Below are 23,731 nucleotides of genomic sequence, written 5' to 3'. Positions count from 1 at the left end.
TCGCTGTTATTAAACAGCTTTATATTTTTTTGCTTTTTTCATTGTTCTTTCCTTTTTAAATTGTCAATTCAGTTAACGCAACCACTGCTTGATGAATCTTTCTTTTTCTTCATTTGGTCGTGTATGCGAGTACTGACATTACCTAATATTGTGGCTCCCTGTGTATTAGCAATATTGTTTGTAATTCGAGGTAAAACTTACATCGTTGATGAATAAACTTGAAACTTGGATGCTGGTGCTAGTGATGTTGATCAATAGAAAGTAAAAAAAAAGCCAAGTGGCTGGTCATCTTATACTCCAACGTACTCGTTTATGCCCAAAGATAGTCTGAAAGACTCGGTGAATAAGTGAGGAGTGAAGCACGCAAAAAATTGCAGATTTATCCAGCCGTTTATTGCCTAAATATGCCGTTGCGTTCTTCTCTTGTGCTCAGGAGAAACAACGGGTAGTCTCGTTGGAGAATTGGTCGATGAACCAGGTGACAAGCTTTCCCCATTCGCATGGTCTTCCTTCGCCCCGTTTTGCATTCAACTTCGTTGTAGTCTTAGATTTGGCAGACGGAATTTGGATCACCACTGAGTCGCTGTCAATCACGTAGACGTACCTTGAACAGAGAGGAGATGGCATGGAGCGAACTGAGATTTGATATTCTCTTCACTACGAATTTGCGAAGTTCTTCGCAACAAAAAGAAAGCTACACGTAAGCGATTCTCAAAACGTTAAACCGCAAAGGACAACTTGACATTTTTAAGGGGTTAATTGTGAAAGACCGCAAGTGTATCTACTGCATAAAAAAGGAATTAACCACACAAAGCTAGGCGTTGTGCCGTGGACACCGGAACTGAAAAGCATGCTATCGTTTCCTCATTCGCTATGCGAAATTAAAGAAGGTATGTTGCATGTCAGCGTAAGAGAGAGATAGAGATAGAGATAGAGAGAGAGAGAGAGAGAGAGAGAGAGAGAGAGAGAGAGAGAGAGAAGCAATGGAAGGGCAGGTAGGTCAACTAGACGCACGTTCGGTTTGAATCCTGCAAGGGGGGCAGGGTATATAGGAACGAAGGGAGAGAGCGAGAGGGAGGGAGCACTCGTAGCACACACACGGGAAACTGAAAGCCTCGCATAAGGGTTTACCGATGAAAGATATTTTATGGTGGGAAAACCTAGAAGGGTATAAAACAAAAATTTGGCAGAAAGAATTATTCTTGTTATGATGGTGTTTATTTAACCTATATTTCCCTGCAGTGCTGTTTTAATGTTTATTATATGCATGCGCCAGCACTCAGACATTAAGGTTGTCTCTGGGCAAGTCATATTTATAAATTATTATTATTGTTATGAACGTCGTAAACATTTATAATTACTACACAAAGAACGAGAAACATGGTAGCAGTTGTTTCCTGAAAGGGACAACACTACACACACCTGCTTGCAGGGGAGAGGAACAAAATTATGACGTTTTGATTTCTCCGCAAGCCTATAGGCGCATGCAGGAACTTAGAGCCCTACGGAGATAGGGAAAGTAGTTACAATGATATGGGTAAGCAATGTGTGATCGGTACAATGGCTCCGGTTAGTACGTTTCATAAGCCCTAAGTTACTGTTCGCCTAACACGCACTTTGGCGGTGAAACCCAACTCGGTTCGTTGAGCACATTGATGCACCGTTTCATAACGATGAGTCCGCACCGAACTGTCTTGTGATTCCGCTGGAGATCAGGTAGGAAACTCTCACGCGTTTGCACCCCTCGTTGCAGTTGACGCAGCGTTGACTCCGCGCGCAGCTTTGCCAATTTGTCTCGATTTGCTACTGGCAGTCGAGAAAACTATATCTGGGCTCTCAGTATCTGGGCCGGGACATTGTTTCAATTTCATGCTGGAATCATAAATGCGTGGAAGAGATAGGCAAAAACTGCCTGGGCGGTAATATCCAGAGGTTTATAGAATCTAGAAAACAAAGGAATCTGCTATTCATTCATGCTGTCCCGTCATAGACGGTTCATGTGCCACTCGCACGCGGTGAGTTAGAGGGCCTCCAGAGGGCGTTGAGTGTGTGTTTTTAGTATGCGGCTTGTATGCGGCCTGTATGCGGCCTTTAGGGTGGGCAACACAGCAACAAAAACGTCAAGCGGAAAATCAGAGAGGCTGAAATAATCTTATGGGTGGCGGCAATGAAAAAGAAACCTGCCATGAGTAACTACTTAAGAGAAAGTAATCCGTCGGATGGATGGACGGACGGACGGACGTCCGTCCGTCCGTCCGTCACTGACGACTTTGCTCCCAAACTGTGCACATATTGAGAACCATAATTTACTCACTGTTCCTCTCCCTTGCTGTCTTCCTCCATTTTCTTACTGTCCATGCCCATGACGATGTACGTTTCGTTGTTCTTTAGGCGAAATGAGTCACAGTGGTCGCGAGCCTTGATCTGTCGTATTTTGTCGACGAGCTCGGTTTCCGACTCACCGCCTGCGTTCACCAAACCAAGAAGCAAAATTGTGTGTTTCTTTATTGGCGTAAACATTCCGCGAGAATGAGATTCAATATCTACTGGAATCCGTTAGGAGTTCAAGCTTTTATTACGAAAGAACTTATATAGTAAAAATGCAGCTCTAACGTCTATTCAATTGCCAAATCTTAATTTGCGGAACCTATATCGACGCCCCCAATAAAAGATTGCTACACAGAATGCGCAGACTATAGGTTATGCCGACGACAGAGTGTTTATTCCGTCCGCAATATTCTGCCGGATCTATAAGCAGATAACCTGCCGGGAGACCTTTACTATCCAGCAGCCATTTCAAGGAATCGTCTAAATTATTGAAAACACGTGCTGTAGATCACTATGGCAATTCCTCTAAAGCGGTGGGTCTTGCTCAAATAATATTCAATATCCATCAGAATGCCCCTAAGGGTGCTTCCATATGACCGACGTTTCCGCAGAGAACAGTTTCGTGGTGCGTACGGGCTTTGAAATGCATTTCCACGGTGATCGAGGAGATCCGACGACAGAGTCGCCACATGCTATCTACCCCAATGCTGGCGGCAGGCTGGTTTTAAAGTACCGTCAGAATGGAGGCCGCAAAGAAATGATAATCCGGCCATGGCTGTTGCTCTGTCCGAAACGGATGACGTCGAGTCTGCGTTTGCTGAGCTTATCACAGAGGGAAAAAAAAATTTCTGTCACTCGGCGGCCAGAGAAGCATAGCTCGGCAGTTCGTTTGTCGATCCGAACGGGAATCGTCGCGGTTGAGAGAGCTCAAGCCCAGATATAGCAGGTATAATCCATCAAACTCCAACCCGCGCTCATCAGCAGACTTACAAGTTTCAAATCTGTTGCAGAAGTTCGATGGTTGTTTTAATATGGCACCTCCGCTTCCGGCACGTAGGGTGCATAAATGGCGTGTAAAGATTCGGATAGTAAGGCAGAGGGATTCTGTTTCGCGCTCACCACCTTTGACCATGACGGGCTACACAGAAATAGGGAGCTAGCACAATTTCAAGATTAGACCACAGGGCTCCCACTATTGCTGCATCATAAGTTAAGCATGTATGCTTTCTAATACTTGAATGAATGTGGCACGCGCTTTGCTTCGCTTACGTTGTGGGAATAGCAGCCACTACGCGATCATTACGCGAGTGAGGTCTCATGCACGTGATCTCGCTCGATTGAACAACTAGGGGCAAAAGAGACCTCGCACTCGCCCAGGGGAGGGGGTCGGGTGGGTTTTGGCGCACGTTGTTTTATGCGAAGTATCCAGCCTGCAGCAATCTTTCCCCTCCTTGGTGGCTACTGCGCTGCTCAGAATCTATCAAAGAAACTGAAAGGAATTAGTGGACCATGATACTTGCGCTCAAACGAACAATTATAAGCTCAACGCCAAGAGATTGGAATAAGAAGCACGCACCAGTGAAGTGGATTTATAAAAATGAAGTTGACAGGTATACCTGAACGACTGTTTTCCGGCTTGCTACTCAGCGTTGGGGTAGAGGGGAAGGTGAACAAAAGGAGTGTAATAACGTGATGGTAAGAAAAGTAAACGCATATAACAGAAAGAAAGATAATCTTGAATTGTTACAATCATGTAATCCAGTTCGCATTGTTACAAAACATTTACAAAGGTTTTCAAGGCTATAGACAAACAGTGCATGCAATAGAAATCAAGCATGGGTAGTTTGGATTTTGTATGGCTGAAATAAAGAGGAAGGACTTGAGTTGGAAAATTGGCATAACTTTTCGTACTTACCTGGCTTCAGTACTTGGCTGATAAGGAACTCCACGTAGAAGAATCCATCCCTGGATGTTGTATTGCTTAGAGCTTTACCAAGCCACACTGTGGGGAGAAGGAAAGCCGTGTTATGGAAAGCAGAACATTTCGCAAACGTCTGCATCACTGCGATTCCAGTGGCCACCTGCCGGAAGGTATTTACTCTTGCGCAAACTTAATTATTGTTACAAAGAGAGAGGAAGCAAGAAGAGGAAAGGCAGGGACGTCAACCGGACGAGGATCCGGTTTGCTACCCTACACTGGAGGTAAGGGAGAGGGGAATAGAAATGGGAAAGAAAAAGAGAGTGCGAGCTCAGTGCCCGTATGAGGATATTCTTACAAAGATTGCGAGCAAACAGGAAACTGGCGAATAGACGGACACGCAATGAGGAACCCCGTCCACTTTGTATTGTTGCAGCTAGGGCGGCGTTCAGGGCATGGAATCCATCAAGCCCACCGGCTACTACGCCAGGCTGTAGAAAATGAAGGAAAAAGGGTTTATTAGCTTAGTTACACGATTCCAGTACGGAAGCCCACTCCCTGCAGGAGCACGTTAAACGTCTCACTTCACATCAGGACCGTCTGTCCTCACTCTCGAAAAGTCTCTGCATTTAATACCGTCGTCTTCCCTAGGCTGGTCGACTAGGGAATCTCAAGACTGTCCAGCAGCAATTCACCACCGTCGACTCCGTTGCAATACCATGCCCATGTCCGCAATAATCCGCAGTAACTTCGCCTCCGAAAAGTAGTGGTTTGGAATCTGTGGGAAGAAAGCAACCGGCGACACCTAGTTCGTTCGTCGTTGTTGCGCCTTCTTTTTTTTTTTTGCTCAGGCTGCCAGTCCTGTCCGTCGAACAGGCACTCCTGGCTACCAGTCCTGCCTGTCCGCCGTACATGTTCCTCTTTTAGTCCGCGTCTTCGTAGCGCTCTTTTCTTCAAGTATGCAAAACCAACTCGCCCACATCAAGCTTCTGCTGCCAGGTAAAGGCCGAGGTGAGGGCCTTTCGTGGAATCCTGCAACAGCTGGTTTACACACTGCGTGGACGGCTGGATAAGTGCAGAAGGATGGGTGGTGATTTGACACGTCTAATTAACTGCGCCTCTGATTTCGTTGTCGTGGTTCCCACCTTTTCATCCTGTGCTCAGGTTTCCAGGTAATGGTGGGGTGAGCGCACTTCAACCGTCAGTGTCCACGCTGCGTTGACGTCTGGATAGGGGGCTGGTGGTTTGACACGTGGCAAACGTTCAATTAGCGCCTTTGTGGTGTTGAGACGTGACAGTATACGTTTCTTTTTCAGACTTGTTGACACACGACAGATTATATACACATGTGAGCAGTACTTTGAGGAAAAGGCATAATTGCCATGTCTGGATACTTATAGCCGTACAGTACGTACATTCACGTTCAAGATAAGCTGCAGCACGGTGTCTGTGGCTGAAAAACCTCATGTCGACACCGACATACAAAAAATTGGTCTAAAATACGAGTATTTGGAAGGATGTTTAGTTATCAAATGTAGCCACATCCGGCAGTCTTGTAGCCCCTGTGATCTCCGTGGTCGAAAGGGGTTCAAGGCAGAATGGTGGCGCCAACTCATACAGAACTGAGTGCACGCAACAATCAAGCTGCATTGTTAGGCTAAGGGTTACCTTAGACGTGATAATTACGCTCCGGTAATAATATATAAGCCCTAAGCCGCATAAAAGAGAACTTAGCTGCAGCTCATGTTGAACGCCATGACACAGGAATTTGAAGCGCCATTGGAACGCACTGAAATGAACAGGTGCCGTGACTTTCTACGAACCAATGCGAAAGTTTTCTCACAAAGTAAAGTATCTATTCTCTGTTGCTCAACAACTTGCGGTGCTATTTGTGAGCAGTGGGAAAATGCACCTACGGGAAAATAGTTTCCTGCTAGCGACCCCTGCTGCTTCAGATAAGACTTATTCTTAAAAGGAGTGAAACCGAAGGAAAGGTAGGGAGGATGACCAGAGGTGGGTTCGGTTTGCTCCCCAGCACAGAGGGACAAGAAAAGATGAAAGGAAAAGAGGAAAAGGGGCCCACTGTAAAATGGTATGAACAGCGCTCAAAAATGGACAGATAAGACACATCGTTGTTACCGACCATGCCTAATGCCGTAGATAACTGTTTTGAAAGAAGACAAGGGTACTCTCCTTTGAAGATGCGGCCATGACCAACATTGCAAAACGAGCATTCCCTACAGCCAAGCTATCCGGTTCAAAAGAATTTGTTCGGACAACAGCGAATTCACTCGCAACTGTAACCAACTTCGCAACGCACTAACCGTACAAAAATACCCTTCACAAATAATTGACGATGCCCTTAAAAGGGCCGACTACCTCGACCGGAAAGAACTGATCTGCACGGACAAGCGATCGGCGCCAATTTCACGTACTAACCTTATCCTAACACATTTTGCATCTATTCCTAACGTGTCGCGCATTCTCAGGAAGCATTATAACTTACTGACACAGAGCGACTGACTTAAAAACATTTTCACGGAATCGCCAAGAGTGGTCTATCGTCGCTCTAGGAATCTGCGTGACATAGTAACCTCATCCAAGACTAAAGCGATTGCTCCTACTGGCTGTCATCCTTGCAATAAGCCCAGTTGTAAAGTCTGTGCACATATGACCACATCAATGGCTGCCAAAAGCACAGCATCTAATTTTTCTGTTAAAATCAACGGTGACATCACTTGCGACAGTACTAACATCTACCCGCCGTGGTTGCTCAGTGGCTATGGTGTTGGGCTGCTGAGCACGAGGTCGCGGGATCGAATCCCGGCCACGGCGGCCGCATTTCGATGGGGGCGAAATGCGAAAACACCCGTGTGCTTAGATTTAGGTGCACGTTAAAGAACCCCAGGTGGTCAAAAATTTCCGGAGTCCTCCACTACGGCGTGCCTCATAATCAGAAAGTGGTTTTGGCACGTAAAACACCAAATATTATTATTAGTACTAACATCATCTATCTGCTTGAATGTTCAGTGTGCCATATGCAGTATATCGGTCAGACCGAAACATCTTTTCGTATCAGATTTAACAACCACAAAGCACACGCTAACAGCTTGCCGCACCTTCCATTGTCTAAACATGTTCGACTGCCAGGTCATACGTTTGACAACATCAAAGCAACAGTAATACAATCAGGTTTCAAATCGCACCACGATCGAGAAGTACGAGAATCCTTTTTCATTCATAAATTTAACACAGTGTCATCCGGTATCAACGAGAGCGCAGGCAAAATGTCGTGCCTGTCTGCCATATCTTGATGTGTATATTCTTGTACAGAGTTGACAAACCATGCCAAATCAATTTGTTCCTAGTTTTGCCATGTCGCAATTGATATCATTCTGTAACTTCATGTACCATCATCGTGATACCATAATGATATTTCATACATAAAATTTATCGGCGTATGTTATACTTACTGCTGTACTTTTTCTGTTATTATTTGCAAGTGTACACGTGCATGTACTGCTGATTATGCCCATGTGAGCACGCCCATAAAAGCGGGTGCGCACTTGTATCTGTGTGTATTCTGACGAAGGCCGTGCCACGGCCGAAACGTTACACCATTAAAAATGGAATTTTCGTAAGTGTGCTCCTTCGTTTATTCAACTACCTATGCACCGGACATACAGAAGTTATATATATATATATATATATATATATATATATATATATATATATATATATATATATATATATATATATATATATATATATATATATATATAGAGAGAGAGAGAGAGAGAGAGAGAGAGAGAGAGCAAGCTCTGAACACGCGCTCAGGTTTTATGAAGCATGTAAGTTTTCACAAGTACAGTGCAAGCAGAGACAAACATATGCGGCTGCCTTGCATTCTGGATATAAGTTGCAGTAAATGTTCTTTGAGCACCCGTACGAGTGTCAATTGGGCAACCACAACATGTGCTTCAAATTGAATAGTTCTAATGGTAAGTATTAAAATTCAGTGTAATGTGCGTCCATTCAGTGATTAGGCAACAATTTTATATGCCCTTCAGCGTGATCAGTGAGTCATCGATAGAATAACCTTCCCATAATATTGCGCTGGTTCTTAGTAAACTCTTCTATTAGTGTAAAAAAGAGCCACAATAAAACAAATTACGTGGATATGAAAAGATTACCAAAATCAACCGCATCGCAGGCGTGGTATCTTAAGCCCTCTCGGCAGTCCTTGATGGTCATGACAGCGTCCTCTTCATCTTTCGTGAACGCATCCTTGACATCCTTAGGAGGGCAGCCACCTACATGAAGTATGCTAGGATAAAATTCGGTTCCCCAGTACAGCAGCTCGATGCTCTCAACATTGCACCACAATGGCAGATATACTTCTACCATGCCAACGCCAAAACCAGCTCTTTAAATGATCGCCGTATGTGTGACAATGCATGGCTGAGCACGGGTGCGCGACAGCACATTCGCGTGAATCCAAAGAGATGCAAAGGGGCTGCGTTTGGCAAGCTTGTAACATGGATGACGTGGTTTGGGCGACAGCAGGCGGCATGATCTCACACTGGCATTGCAATAACACCGAAACTAACATCTGCTTCACCACTCTTTATGCATTTAAACAAAGCTTCGCAGGATGAGATTCCGAGAAGGTGCTTTGGATCCAGCGGCCACTGTGTTTTTCGACTAGATGATTTTTAAAACTGCCCTGTAGCAGATAATAAACTGTAATCCTTGAACTGGATCGCTCTAGGAGGGGAAGGTTAACAGGTTAACTTGTAAATTGAAAGACGTAATCGTCTAATTAGCAATATTCGACTAATCCATATATATATATATATATATATATATATATATATATATATATATATATATATATATATATATATATATATATATATATATATATATATATATATATATATATATATATATATATATATATATATATATATATATATATATATATATATATATATATATATATATATATATATATATATATATATATATATATATATATATATATATATTATGCAACTAATTAAGTAGCCGCACTTATTGCAATTTATGCACTGTTGCCTGTCAGTTTGCAAGGCGTATCAACTTCGTACTATGCCTGTGTATGGCACCGGTTCGGAGAAATGGGCTATCAAACTTGGGTTAAAAATACGCTGTTTTCCCACTTAATTTTTAAAATCAAATGCAGTTTTTTTGCATGGATGCACAAGAATGACTACAACGCCAATGTATTTCGTCGCACACTTTGGAAATAATTTTTTTGAAAACTGGTGTCATCCTGGTGATTTGTAGTTGGAATATCCGAAAAAAAAATACTTGCGTGCCGTTACCAGCCTTAGAGGAAGCGTTAGCACAATTATAACTCTGATTTCGCTACTCAGACACAAGTGAAACGCAGTAATTCTCACAGTAAGCAACTGCTCAACCGATTTGAACGAAATGTGTAGCACTTGAGAGAGCTGTATTATACCGACTGTAGGCAACAATATACTTATTCAGGGCGTTGATTTTCTAAGTAAAAATTGTTTAACATTAGGAACAGAAAACAAAATGACGCATAAAGGTAATAAATCCATAAAGCCATATCAAAAGCTGATATTGCCATTTTGTAAAATGCATTTGTAAGAACATCTTAAACTGACAAACGCATTGTACAAGTTTACAACTTACGTGAAGTTCTTACAGCGTTTACAAAAGTTTGTCTTGTTCACAAATTATTTGCCTATTTCAGAGCAATGTACAGTACGTAACTTTTATCCGCTTTCATGCTATAAGATGTGCAGTTTACTTAATTGTGATATTATCATTTATTACTGAGGTACAGAAGTGTCAACATTGCGTTACGTTTTTTTTTTCGTGGCATCGATTTTCAACAATTTGTGTAAAAATATTAGCCACCTAAATAAGAAAAACAGCCTTGTGCAGTCGACAGATTTTAAGTTTTTTTTTGTTTCTTTGAAATGCAACAAACATCACCAAATCCTGTGCAATGAATGTCATATTTTACCATGTGTTAAGACAGAAACTCCTGGCGTAAAGCTTCCACTTAAATTATGCATAAAGTCTGCAGGTGCATATAGGCATGTTCTTAACAAAAAATTCAACGAGTAAACACTCGCTGTACGTTATTTCGTCACGTTTAGGCTAACTAAAAGGGTGTGCGCTTCAGTGATAGTGCGCCGCTATATTCTTAACTCTAGTGAGAGCGATTTCAGAGGCATGATCAAGTAACTCACCTTCCAAGCAGGTACACACTTGCGAGTGCTTTGACGACGGATTTTCGCAGTCAAACTTTAAAAGCGGCCTAGTAGTGTTCGGTAAGTAGAACTTGGTGCATGATATTTCTGCGAGGTAAACGAAAAAAAAAGAAAATTAAAACTCATAAAGAAACAGATGTTTACAACAAGCTTCACTACCGGCTCAAAGACAAACGCGTTCGATAAGTTGTCTACGTACGGTCCAACTTGAATATGGAAACAACCGCGACCGATTATAATCGGGATGTGTCCAGCGAGAGTGACTCGGACACCAAGAGAACTTTTTTTGTTGTTTTCAGATTACAAGTCTTTGGAAGAAAATTAGAAGCTGTTCATTCTATTGTCTTCACGTTCTCTGCGTAATTAACGCGTATTTAAAGATGATTGTTATATAGTGCTGAAAACATAAATGTGCGCTATTTTTTCTACTGGAGTTTCAATTTTTCTCAACACTATCAGTTTTTTGAAAAGAGAGGGAATAAAACTGTTTTTTTTCCCTCCCGATACACATTTCGGAAAATGTTCCATTCCTAACGACGCAATGCCGCATATTCACTCCATAGCCAAGCTTTCTGGTATAGGCAAGATCGCCTGCATGCTAGCGACATTGATCTGCCAAAATTAACATGCAGCTTAAGTCATACTGTTCTCCGAGCTCAGAGCTTGACAGAGAATACTTTAGTGACCTGGCGTGGCTGCTAAGCGGATATGGCGTTGCACTGCGAAGCACATGGTCGCGGGATCAAATCTCGGCCACAGCGGCCATATATAGATGGGGCGGAATGGAAAAGCACCCGTGCACTTGCATTTACGAGCAAGTTAGCTATTAACCCTTCTCCATATCTGTTGCTTTCAACGTCAAGGCATACACGCCACCATCATCCTAATTCCCTGACACCGTATTTTGCGCGAACAGATTTATTCAAGTTTTCATTTCTCCCTCGCACGGTAACCGACTGGAATGATTCCTTATTGCCTTTCGCCACACTTTGATGTTTTTTTTAAAACTTTGTTATTATTGTTTATTGTTTTGTTGTCATTTGACCCACCCTGCTTGGACCTGTACAAGGTTTGCAGTATTGAATAAAGAAAGAAGAAAGAAAGAAGAAAGAAGTTAAAGAACTCAAGGTGGTCAAAATTATTCCGGGGTACCCCCCCCTTCGGCGTGCCTCGTAATCATATCGTGGTTTTGGCATGTTCAAACCGCATAATTTAACACGTTAATCCAAACCACCGTGGTGCGAACGCCACTAAGGAGGGCTGGCGACTTCTGCGCACGCAACGACGTGCATGACTTGAACGTTTCGGGTGAACCACACCTAATCCGCTTTTGTAGATGCTGACGGCGTTTAGTGCAGCTCTGGAAGATTGTATATGCGCATTAACCTGCTGATCTGAGAGATGCTATATAGGCTATACAGACATGTCGCTCAGATTTGTCATGCATCAGCATGCTGTCGGTTGCACTTCCGTGTAAGTAATCGCGGCACCTTGGAATGGATATTAGTCGCGAAGCACCTGTTTGGTGGGAAATAATCTTGGACTCAGGGGCAACCCTACAGTACCTCTTGTCTATTATTTGTACCGAGTCTGCGAACAACTAGTGTCAACTAGTGTCGGAATGATTCGACTAATTCCACCGCAGACGAGTTTGACGTAGGTGAACTGCAGCAAATCATCTCGCAAGCAGCTCGCCAGCGGCTTTCTCGTGTGAGGCGCGATTTCGTAGCATTAAGAAACGTCATGCTCGTGCGCAGGCACAACGGGCAATCCTTCCCGTCGTGTGAATTCAGCTTTAACCAGCTAGGCGGAAAACCTTTTTCGCTAAACAAAATCTTGGGACCAAGGTCTTTTACGTCACAGCTGCGGAAGGTAACACGGGCGCTTCCGTGGCTCTTGAAGTAAACCAGACGTAGCGAAAGTCTGCGAGTCAGCGCTGAATATTCCAATACATCGGCAATAACAGTCCGCCTCAACTTTTCACTTCCTCTCCTACTGTAAATATTTTCTCCATTTCCCTTCACCACAGTGCTGTATAGCTAACCGGGCACTGGTTTAGTTTTCTACCTTTCAATCTTGAAAAGCAATCATAAGCATCGTGTTTGTAAACATTCATTGCACTCTTAAACATTCCGTACAGAACCGGGCACAGTCCTGTTTAACCTTCTATCCTATAATTTATCCTTAATTTCTTTGCATAGGAGGATCTATGTACGTCCTCCTCCATTCGACTTACAATTTTCTCGTATTTTCCTTGTTTTTCTTCTTTCACTGCGGTGTCGCATGGTATACTTATTTGAACTTTTTGGTATCAATAATTTCTTGAATTTTAGGAGATTTGACTTGCTTTCATCAGTTTTTGGGCTGTCATTGCATATACAAGTAATGGTATATTCATAAACAAAGTTAATGTATATATAGCATTCGGAACATGTTCATTTAAAACGTCAGAAATTTAATACACACACGCAAAAAAAGACCAACGTCAGAAAAAATGAAGTGCCATAGAGAAAGAGAGAGGGAAGAGAGGAACGTAGAGAGATTAACTATAGTTTGTGCGGTTTGCTATGCTACGCGGGGGGACGGGGACCTACAAGACCCATGTGTGGCTTGCGAGAAATTAAAACCGAATTTTAGGGTAAACTTGAGCCTCTTTGCGAAAACTTAATTTCTTCGTGTTCAATTGGCAAATTTGGAACGTGAGACCAACAGGAAGGGCCAATCTCTCACCAGGTTCGTAGTAAGCGTAAACCTTGACCGCGCTCGACAGGAGCTTTCCCAGAATAATGTCCTGCTGAAGTCCGAACTGGACGCACACGTGCCTGTCCGCAGGAATGGACGGCAGGTAGAAAATCACGTTTCGCTGGGCCACCTCGTAGTAGTCCACGTGTCCGTCGACGACCAACTGCAGAATAAAAATAAACCCTGGAGAACGATGCGCAGCAATGCGATGAACACATAAAAGTGTTTGCGTCGTTACGTTAAAAGCGTGTCTCGTTACGATGGATCGGGCAAGCAGGCTGGCGGAAATACCAGGCGTACCAATTGGGCAAAGCATGTTATCGGTATAGTAGCTTCCGACACAAATAAAAAAAAAATCAACCCCCTACCATTGTGACGAGTGCACGCTGAGAGCTTGTGAACGTTAGCAAGTAGGCTGAACGCACAGTCATCCCCAAAGCGTTGCGGGACACGTGAGAGCGCGTGGCCTCGCAGTGTCCTTGTACGTATGTGCTTCCAAACGGAGCAGATTTGCGACTATATACCTCTTCCTTCCGCCGCTTGCGCCTCTTGCGACGCTCCTCGCCGCGCGCCATCAAGGGGTCTAAAATGACGTCAAATGTTCCACCGTGCTACAGAGAATCTAACTTCATGGACGCCACGCCAACTCTTCGTTTCCTTCATTGCCATGAACATTACAATCCGCTGTTTGTTACACGCGTGACATTACATGAATGGCTTGTAATGTGAACAGCATGATGTAACATGAATGACATGCACGCTTGAGATGTCATGACAAAAAATAACGAGACATGTGTGACATGGGATCATGAATGACATGCATGGGGAGCGTTATGGCACGAATGACAGTATGACATCACATGAGACGCGTGAAATGACAGTGGCATTGCATGCATGATATGGAATGCAGACGTGACATGGATGACATGCACGCATGACATGACATACATAATACGAATGACATACATGACGTGTTATTCATGTAATGTCATTTAATTATACTCAGAGGCAATCTAGGGTGTTCTCTAACGCTGGGGGCGTACTACAAGGTGCCATTCTATCGCCGACTCTATTTAACATTATAATGAGAGGCCTGCATGGGGAACTTCAGAACGTTCTGAACATCGGCTTGACCTTCTACGCCGATGACATCACGTTATCAGTGGACCGGAAAAACACCAGCCTTACTACCGAAGAAGTCCGCGCTACCATACAGCTGGCTTTCGAAATCATCGATGCCTGGCTACTACCTACCCACATGAAGCCGTCCTCCGAGAAAACAATGTTTCTTCTCGTTGGCGGCCATGGAAGTGAACGGGCGAATATCTCCCTCACTCTTACCGCCCAACCTATCGGGCGTCCAGCTGAGCGGTGAGTGCGGATTCTGTGTTTCTCGTTCAGCAAAAACGGTGGGCCAAAGGAATGGCTGCGGCAGCTTATGCAAGCGTGGCGCAAACAGCTTCACTTGATCCACCGCATTGGTATACAGGCACTTTGGTGGTGCCGAAGCCTGCACCATTCGTACGCTGTGCCTGGCCACTTCGACTTCTAAGGCCGGCTACGGAGCTGCATCTCTCCAGCTCAACGGTACACACTTGAAGCAACGGGAAGTCCTCCATTTGGAGGGCCTATAAAGGCCACTACTGGTCAGCCACGGCACACGCAGAACACCGAGCTCTACAGATAGGCAGGCCTATTATCTATTAAGGCAGTCATTGAATCGAGCAATGAGGGCCATGACGCGCAGAGACAGAACGTGGATGCCGGCCGGATGCTCCTCGCTTAGCTTCCTCGTAGTAATCCGGCTCGGCCACGACAATCCGCCAGGCATCAACCGCCTATGATAAGTCAGTCCCGAGACTCGTTGAACTATGGAAGGATGACTCGGTAAGAATGCCAAAGCCCCTGACGCGCAAGTGTCACAAACAAGAACGCAAGGATGAGTGCAGCGTGACAGCCTTACGCATGGATCGCGCTGGGAGCACGCTATAGCTATACATTCGCTGATGCGACATGATACTCGACCACACGGCGAGCGAAGCTAGCCGTGGTGAGGAAGGGCGGCAACAGGAAAACCATACACCAGTATGGCCTCGGCTACGTGCCCAGTTTCATTAAATTCGAACTGTGCGCTCTCCTTGCCGCTGTCTACAAGATTAGCCAAGAGGCCTTAGAAGGCCTACAGAAACGAGGAGGCCAAGTGAAGGCATCGTCAACATTAAGCCTAGACGCGGAGAAGTTCTCGTAACAAACTTTAGCCATGAGCGCCCGCATCTTACGAGAAGTATGACACTCGCTTACGCCGAAGAGTTCAGTCAGGTCGCATGCTGCTTCACTGTAAAGCAAGGTGGTTCCACCAGCCTGCCTCCTGTGCTTCCAGATCTATCCATCGATGTTGGTCCAAGCTTGCTGCCTGCGATGAAGCAAAGCCTTCTGGAGCTTGTACGTCACTTTCAGGACTGCTTCTCGCCGACGTCGAGAGTTGGTCAAACGCCGTTGACAAACATCGAATTATCACTGATGATACAGCCAGGCCCATACGGCAAAATCCGTATCGGGTGGCCTCAGGGGAAAGCGAAGCCATAGAAAGTCAGGTAAAAAGAGAGTTTGAAGCTAGACGACGTTATTCAGCCATAGAAAAGTCGATCCTTGGGCGTCGCCAGTGGCGTTAGTAAAAAAAAAAGGAAGGCAGCTTACATTTATGCGTTGATTACCGCAAGCTCAATCAGATTACCTAGAAAGAGGTTTACCCGCTACCTCGTATAGACGATTCTCTCGATAGACTGTGACATTCATGTTATTTCTCGTCGATGGATTTAAGGAGCGGGTACTGGCAAATAGAAGTTGACGAGAGAGACCAAGAAAAAACTGCATTCGTGACTCCTGACGGCCTCTATGAACTTAAGGTACTTCCCTTCTTCTTGTGCTCCACGCCGACATCATTTCAGCAGCTAATGGACACAGTACTCTCAGGTCTCAAATGGCAAATATTTTTAGTATACTTGGACGATGTGATTGCATTTTCTGCAATTTTTGACGAGCCCCTGAGGCGACTACATGTGTTTTTTCAAGCCATCCGATCTGCCGGTCTCACGCTGAAGCCGGAAGGGAGGAAAGAGAAAAGAAGAAGGCAGGGAGGTTAACCAGAATAACGTCCGGTTGGCTACCCTACACCGGGAGAATGGGAAAGGGGACAGCAAAGATCACAGGGAGAGAAAGGAGGGAAGGAAAGAAGGAAATTGCGGCAAGTTCGCTGACGCGTGTGGTTTTACAGAAATTGCCCTAATAGTCACAGGTGGTCGCACAAACCCGTCGTCCTTAAGAAACACAAAAGTGCCTTCACCGCTTTATGGGCCGACGGGCGATGGGGGCGGTGTTCCAGCAGCACCTGCACAGAAAGCGGCCGATTGTCCAGTTTTTGGAAAGCTTTGGCAAGCTCTTATCTCTGTAGGGCATATTTTGGACAGTGGCACAGCAGGTGGTCGATGTTTTCTTCGGTGCCACAGACCTCGCATGCTGCACTGTCAGTCACTCCAATTAATGTAGAGTATGCCTTTGTGAAGGCCACTCCTAACCAAAGGCGACAGAGAAGCGAAGCTTCACGTCGAGGAAGTCCGGGTGGAGGTCGGAGCTGCAGGGAAGGGTTTAGTCGATGTAGTCGTGTCAGTCGTAAGTTTTGCGAGTTCCACTCGGTCACTGTGAGGCTACGTGCCAGGTGTCGAAGCTTCCTTGCAGCGTCAGTCCTCGAAAGCGGAATCGGAACGCTGTGCTGAAGGCGGAAAAATGCCACTTTGGCTTTGAGGAGCTTCTCTTCCTCAATCATGTGGTTAGCAATGAAGGTGTACGACCTGAACCCGACAAAATAGCTGCCGTTGTGTACGTATGAGATGAAGAATAGCAACAAGCATTCAACGAGCTGCGGCAACGCCTCCAAAAGCTCCCAGTCCTCGGACACTTTGACGAAGACGCCCTGACAGCGGTTCACACCGGCGCCAGCAATGTCAGCTTGGGAGCAGTACTCGTGCAGTGGCAAGACGGCACTGAACGAGTAATAGCTTATGCAAGCAGAACCCTTTCCCGTACGGAAGCGAATTATTCCACCACGGGAAAAGAGTGCCTTGCGGTAGCGTGGGCCAGCATGAAATTTCGCTCGTATTTGTACGGCTGGTCCTTTGATGTTGTCAGTGACCACCACTGCCTGTGTTGGCTGATGAACTTAAACGATCCATCAGGACGATTGGTGCGCTGGAGCCTTAAGCTTCAACAATTCGACACAGTTATTGTCTATGAATCGGGAAAGGGGCATACGGATGCCGATTGTCTGCCTCGTGCCCCATTCGAATGTGCCACTGCAGAAGATGACGACGATGCAGCCTTCGAAGGAGTTGTCAACACAGCTACAATCGCACAGCAGTAAGGCGACGACCCGGAATTGCAACCCCTTATTATTAGTTTCTTGGAGGGTCGCACTTTGGTTGTCCCAAGGCTTCTTGCAAGAGGACTACCGTCATTTTGCTTGCGTAACGACGTCCTGTATAAGCCAAACTTTTCTCCGAATGGAAACACCTACTTACTCGTCGTTCCAACACCTCTCAGGAGTGAAGTATTACATGCCATGATGAAGCAGCATCCGGTCATTTGGGCTCCACACGAACGCTGTGTAGGGTGAGGCAAAAATACTGTTGGCCAAGACTGACGGCGACCGTTCAACATACGTCCGGACATGCCTTGAATGCCAGCGTAGAAAAATACCAGTAGTCAAACCAGCAGGCTTCCTCCATCCTGTTGAAGTGCCTGAAACTCCATTTGCTCAAGTCGGAATGGATCTTCTAGGCTCATTCCCAACTTCTGCAGCGGTTCACAGATGGATTATCATAGCGATAGACTACCTCACTCGCTACGCCGAAACCAAGACTCTGGAGCGGGGCACGGCAAGTGAAGCAGCCCGGTTTTTTAGAGATTGTAGTGCTAAGGCACGGCGCTCCAATAGTAGTATTAACTAACAGGAGAAGTGCATCTACAGCCGAGCTATTAGACACAGTATTAAGACTCAGTCTGACAGTTCACCGACGAATAACGGCGTACCATCCTCAAATAAATGGTCTGACAGAACGCCTGCATAAGACATTCGCGGATATGCTCTTCATGTACGTGGATGTGGAGCACAAGAACTGTGATGAAATCTTGCCGTATGCCTCCTTCGCGTACAACACAGCTCAGCAAGAGACAACACGAATGAAAGCATTTCGTTGTCAAAACTATGCTAGATACGATGCTGCCACGTGAATGCGGTGGCATCGAAACGGATGCTGAAGACTTCACTCAGCGTGCTGAAAAAGCGCGACAAGTTGCTCGCATACGTATTCATAGGCAGCAGGATTATGACTCGAGAGGCAATAATCTTCGTCACCAATCAGTCGACTACGAGCCCGGAGAGAGAGAGAGTTTGAATTTGGACTCCCATTCGCCGTCGCGGCCTTTCGGAGAAACTGTCAAGGCGCTACTTCGGGCTGTATAAAGTTCTTCGGCGGCTCACTGATGTCAGTGTGATAATATGTGGTACGCGCGAGTGCGAAGCATAAACATATGAAGACAGTGCGCCGTGCGATGGCGAAGAGGACAGCGACCTTTTGCAAACACCCTCGAGAGAGCCATCATCATCATCAACACCGGTTTAGAGCGTCGATAGTGGCGCCTCAAAAAGCGTGGTAAGAGAGAGTGTGGCCCGTGGCCCCGTGGCGTGAGCAGTGCGCGAGATTCGGTATTCGACGGCAAAGAGCTTCCTCGCTGGGCGTCCGGCCCACAAGAACTATGCCGCCCGCGTCTCTACGCCACACCCGAGTCAACGCTGTCGGCCGCTGAGAGGCTACCTCGCCCCGCTCTTCCGCTGGGCAACTGGTCCAGGAAGGCTGGCGGTCCTGAACCGGGGTGATCGACTGTTCGGGTGAGCGGCCACAGGGCTACCCCGCCAGCTGTGGACGCGACCCGGTGACTGCGGCCATGGGCTCCTGAGCGCAAACCCCGCCGGAGGGAAACCGGGCACGCGGAGGCTCCCGTAAATCGACTGTTGCGCAGGGCCACCTGAGCCCCGCGAGGTGGTCCGACGCGGCGACACGCCCTTCCGCCTGAACTGTAGGCCGGTTACAATTACAACAGCATATATATATATATATATATATATATATATATATATATATATATATATATATGCATGTCGTCTATGACGTATTTCGGAGAACTGTCGCGTGTGTGCGCCGTTTTATATGTGTTATGTGCGTCAATACAAGTCTGATGTGTGTTTGTGCTTCTGCCTCTTTCTGGAGTGATCCTGCACCCAATAACAACACAGCTGTGAGGTTGCTCCCGATAGTCCGCATTGCTCAAGTCGTCGACGGCATCTACCGGAGCTTGTGCACGCGGTCCGGATGAAGCCCTATTTGTCCGAGTGAATTCACTGCCCCGCCACCATGTCCTGGTCCTGTTGCCGTGGCGACAAATCATCGGGACGATGCTTTCTAGGAAGCGAGGCTAATGTCAAGACTAAAGGCTAGCATAGAAGAAAACTAATTGAGGGACACGAGCAGCGACCACGCTCCCTTTGAAAGCAGATGAACTTGGCGTGTCGGCTCTTGTGGTCTCTGCATACAGAGATGGTTTTTGTTTCTAACATCCTGGTCCTGCGTCCTGTTTTTTTTGACGTCGTGACAATATAAATGACGTGACATACCGTAATAAAATGCATGTGATGTCATTCGTGTCATCGTTCATGCAAGTCATGACATGCGTGATCGTTCACTCATGTTGATCTGTCGGAAGGGTACACTTGAGCAAAGACATTCGCAAGACAAGCGAGCGTCTTTGCTAACTTCAATGCTAGGGTTTCAAATGATTTGTTTGGTCGAATGTTTCCAGCAAGGTTATTAACGATCCATCATATCCTTGGGACTAGCGAGAAGACCAATAGGCTTGCACAAAATGCTGCCCATTGATCTCTACTTAGTTTCCTGTTGGAACCATGGATTACTGCGTTAATGAAATTATATATAGTATTCATTAGTGAGTCGCCCTTCGTCCTCATCAGCCTTCGTTCCGCTATTCTACGAGCAGCGCATAAATTTTTTAGCTTTAAGTCCGGAGCAGGGAAGTGGTCGGGTAGCTTAACCTCAGCGGTAACTAATCTCTTGCTGCTAAGCATATCCGTGAACAGGCCTCACAAAGGTTCGCTTAGACCATCCCTGCGCATGTACCATTGCGTGACAGGAGAGGATTTTCAGTCGTTGGTTCTAAATACGGCCATGTGGACGAACACAGGAAAATGGTCGCTGCCCATTCTATATTTACTCGTCGTTGATGATGCGAGGATCACTGCTGAGTGCAATGCCAAGTCATTGACACTATAAGAGACCGGTGGTCGGAAAAGGTTTAGCTGTATGTCATACGTCACAGAGTCGCACACTTGAACCAGTTCACTGATGTATAGGTGACTGCCTACACCGAAAGCACAAGGATATTCGAAGCTGGGCCTTTCGTGACGGTCAACAGAGTAGGCGAGTGACTAGGGATAATACGTGTTCGCTACCGGCTATTACAAAGTACACAACATCAACGTTCCAAGCCTTGGCAGCAGCAAGAACACATCTGTATATCACATTTAAATGCAAATAAAGACGGGGACAGCGGAAGAGAACAAAAAAAAAAAACACGGGCGGTAACGGCTCTTCCGCTGTACCCGCCTTTATTTGCGGTTAATATGATATACAGTAAACACCAATTAGGCCAAACTGAAGTTCTTCTGAATAACAAATCTATCGCAACTAAGCACAACTCTGAGCGATTTGACAGAACAAAAAACCATCAGATAATGACCACCGCGAGGGCCGTTTGTGAGTCAGAAACATGAAAAGCCGCTGCTTCGAAGTGTTTGCTAAATAAAGAATGAATCGCAAAACACACTGATCCTGATTAATCCATAAGTAAGATATTTGGACATCTTGGAATACACTTCTATCACCGCTTTTAGCACAAGCACCGTAAACGCTGCTGCCCCATTTGTATAAGGTGTATTAGCTCCGAAAGCTCTTACACGTCCTTTAAAGCTGTGGCCAAAGCTACCTGTTGTTCACCTAGCCGCCACCTAGGATATCAGCCGAAGCAGAGGTTTGCTGAGTCGCTCTGGCGTCGTGCACATCCACTGTAAAGAAGGCAGCGGAGGCATCTTCGATGCGAGGCGGCATACGCTGCACTGGCGCATCGCGGTGCGCGACCGTGGCCTCTCCGCCTCTCCGCAATATTCTGTAGGTGAGTGTGCCTTGTGCAGGACGCGTCAGCACATGATCAAACATGGCGCGCTCACAGGATTAGTGCGAAAAGGATCTATAACCGCTCTTCCTAGTTCGACTCTTGCATGCACGATGAGTGGCTTTGCCGCATTGTGTTGGAACAAAATGGCGGAAGTGTGCGCAACTTTGCTTTTTCTGGGACCGTATATAGGGACAACTACACTCCGACGCGCAAGTAGTTTGCAGCACTGCCGAAGGTACCAGGCGTGCAGAGGTAATATCCTTGCGCAGCGGAATATAGTTCCGGGAGTAACTGTCTGATTTCTGGCAAAATTAGTTATTTTTGTTTGGTACATGATACGCTACAGCGATATGTCGCTTGTCAGGACCCTTGCGCATGTACTTCGCATAAGGTTATTAACTGTGACGGTGAGGAGACGACGCGCTGCAGAGGAACACATATCTAGGAACATTCAGCTTTCTTATCGGCTAAGGAGTCTAGCAGCTTCCACAGTGCGGTAAACGATTTGTGAGGTGGAGCTGCGAACCTCGGAGTACCAGTGCAGCTACCGCGGCTGCTTATGAAAGTAAACGTGCGCAGATGCACTAACGCCTAAAGACGTGACTTCCAGTCGTCGTTTGCATGCGGTGAAGCCAATGTTGGTTTCAGTAGAATATCACTATCGGCAAGCCAGCCTTGTGTTTGTGCATCGCATGGGAAAGGACGGCGTTTCCACCCCCTCGAAAATCGGCTTGTCCAAACTTTGTAGCAGACGACACGAGGCCACGCCTACAGGTAGCACCGGTTTTTTTCGACGTGCGGTGGCATCGGCTGCACTGGCGCTTCGCGGTGCGCGACCGTTACCTCTCCGCAATATTTTGCGGGTGTGTGTGCGCTGTACAGATAGCGTAGAAATCTTAAAGGTTCTACACAGCGTGGTCGTTGAATGTAAATACTTTCTGCAGTAGAACGGGAAGTCAAGAGAGAGCAAACCTGTTTCAAGTCTTCCTCAACGGGCTTGAACCCAGTCAAGAGTCCGACGTCTAGTATGGCCATGCCTGTTCCGTTCGGCTCCAGGTACCTGTCGAGAAGGTAAGATCTGTACTCATGCTCACAACACTGTGACCCTGGAATGAAACCTACGGCGGTTGTACGTTCCCACACTCACTAGTAAGCATTTACTAATGCTCACGCCCACTATCGTTTCCAATCCGTCCGTGAGAGTGAGTGACACTAGTTGTAAGCACACAAGACTGTGAAAAGCGAGTAAGCGCTGTTGGGAGTGATTGGACCCAATAGCGCAGCCAGACATTTTCTTCAGGAGGGGGGAAGGGCCACGCGCTTGACCAGGAACAGGAAGGTGGGTTAGGCAGGCTGCATACTAATAAAAAATTTTGAGGGGCTGCATGTGCTCGGTGTGCCTCCCCTCCCTCCCCCCTCTGGCTACGCCACTGCCGGGATACAAATCGTAGCAATGCGTAATATTTGGCACATACGTTTTCCTCATAACAAATATGCAAAACAACAAATCACTTGTATCCTCCCCGCTTTGCTAAATAATTTTTAAAATAAATGTGTAGATATGTCACAGTGACCAAGAAAAAACAATGCAAGATTACTTTTTGTTAATTATACTGTATGTATATAAATTTTGGCTGTATTTGTCCTACTAATCTTAAGTCGTGTTTCTTGGTATTTTTTAAAATGATCATATTCCCTTGCGAGTTGATTCTCTGTAGATGTGTTTCAAAGCAGTCATTGGTATCAAACGCTTCTCTAAACTGCTGCTGCTGTGTAAAGGGGCAGCCACTCCGTCAAGCAACTGATTTCAGGAGCTTCTTGTGGCCACCCCTTTTTTGTATATTTTGTTCAGGAAAAATAAATATAAATTCAAATTTAAATTCAAATATACACCTGAAAAAATAATGGGACCGTATAACGTAAAACTATTCCAATATGTTTTTATTCCAATCTCCTGATGTCAAATTTGCGTATGCGCCGACGCAAGCACCGGGCGACTACCCGCAGGGTTGTCTGAAAAAACCAATCAGATGCTCTCCTCGTTTAAGGAGGTCACTCTTGTTTGCTTTAAAAACGAATGACATTGTCTGCACTGCGGGGTTTGTCTTATCTAATTGGCTGACAAGACGCGAAGAGCACGCTCAAG

At 45.8% G+C, this 23,731-nt stretch overlaps 1 protein-coding gene across 3 annotated transcripts in view; it reads right to left on the bottom strand.

The window, feature by feature from the left end:
* Positions 1–371: 371 nt before the first annotated feature.
* LOC139054561 (complement C3-like) overlaps positions 372–23,731 on the bottom strand; it is a 190,169-nt gene continuing 166,809 nt past the window's right edge. For all 3 annotated transcript variants that reach the window (XM_070531704.1, XM_070531705.1, XM_070531706.1), the window contains 7 exons: positions 22,558–22,645; positions 13,273–13,447; positions 10,522–10,629; positions 8,440–8,559; positions 4,244–4,330; positions 2,315–2,465; positions 372–604 (listed from right to left, as the gene is read on the bottom strand). In XM_070531704.1, the coding sequence (XP_070387805.1) occupies positions 430–604; positions 2,315–2,465; positions 4,244–4,330; positions 8,440–8,559; positions 10,522–10,629; positions 13,273–13,447; positions 22,558–22,645 (904 nt within the window). In that variant the 3' untranslated portion in view covers positions 372–429. The remainder of the gene's footprint in view (positions 605–2,314; positions 2,466–4,243; positions 4,331–8,439; positions 8,560–10,521; positions 10,630–13,272; positions 13,448–22,557; positions 22,646–23,731) is intronic.

Source organism: Dermacentor albipictus, chromosome 1, assembly GCF_038994185.2.
Source record: "Dermacentor albipictus isolate Rhodes 1998 colony chromosome 1, USDA_Dalb.pri_finalv2, whole genome shotgun sequence".
Classification (NCBI taxonomy): domain Eukaryota; kingdom Metazoa; phylum Arthropoda; class Arachnida; order Ixodida; family Ixodidae; genus Dermacentor; species Dermacentor albipictus.
The sequence above is the reverse complement of the archived record's forward strand: the minus strand, read 5'-3'. Positions and strand labels throughout refer to the sequence as shown.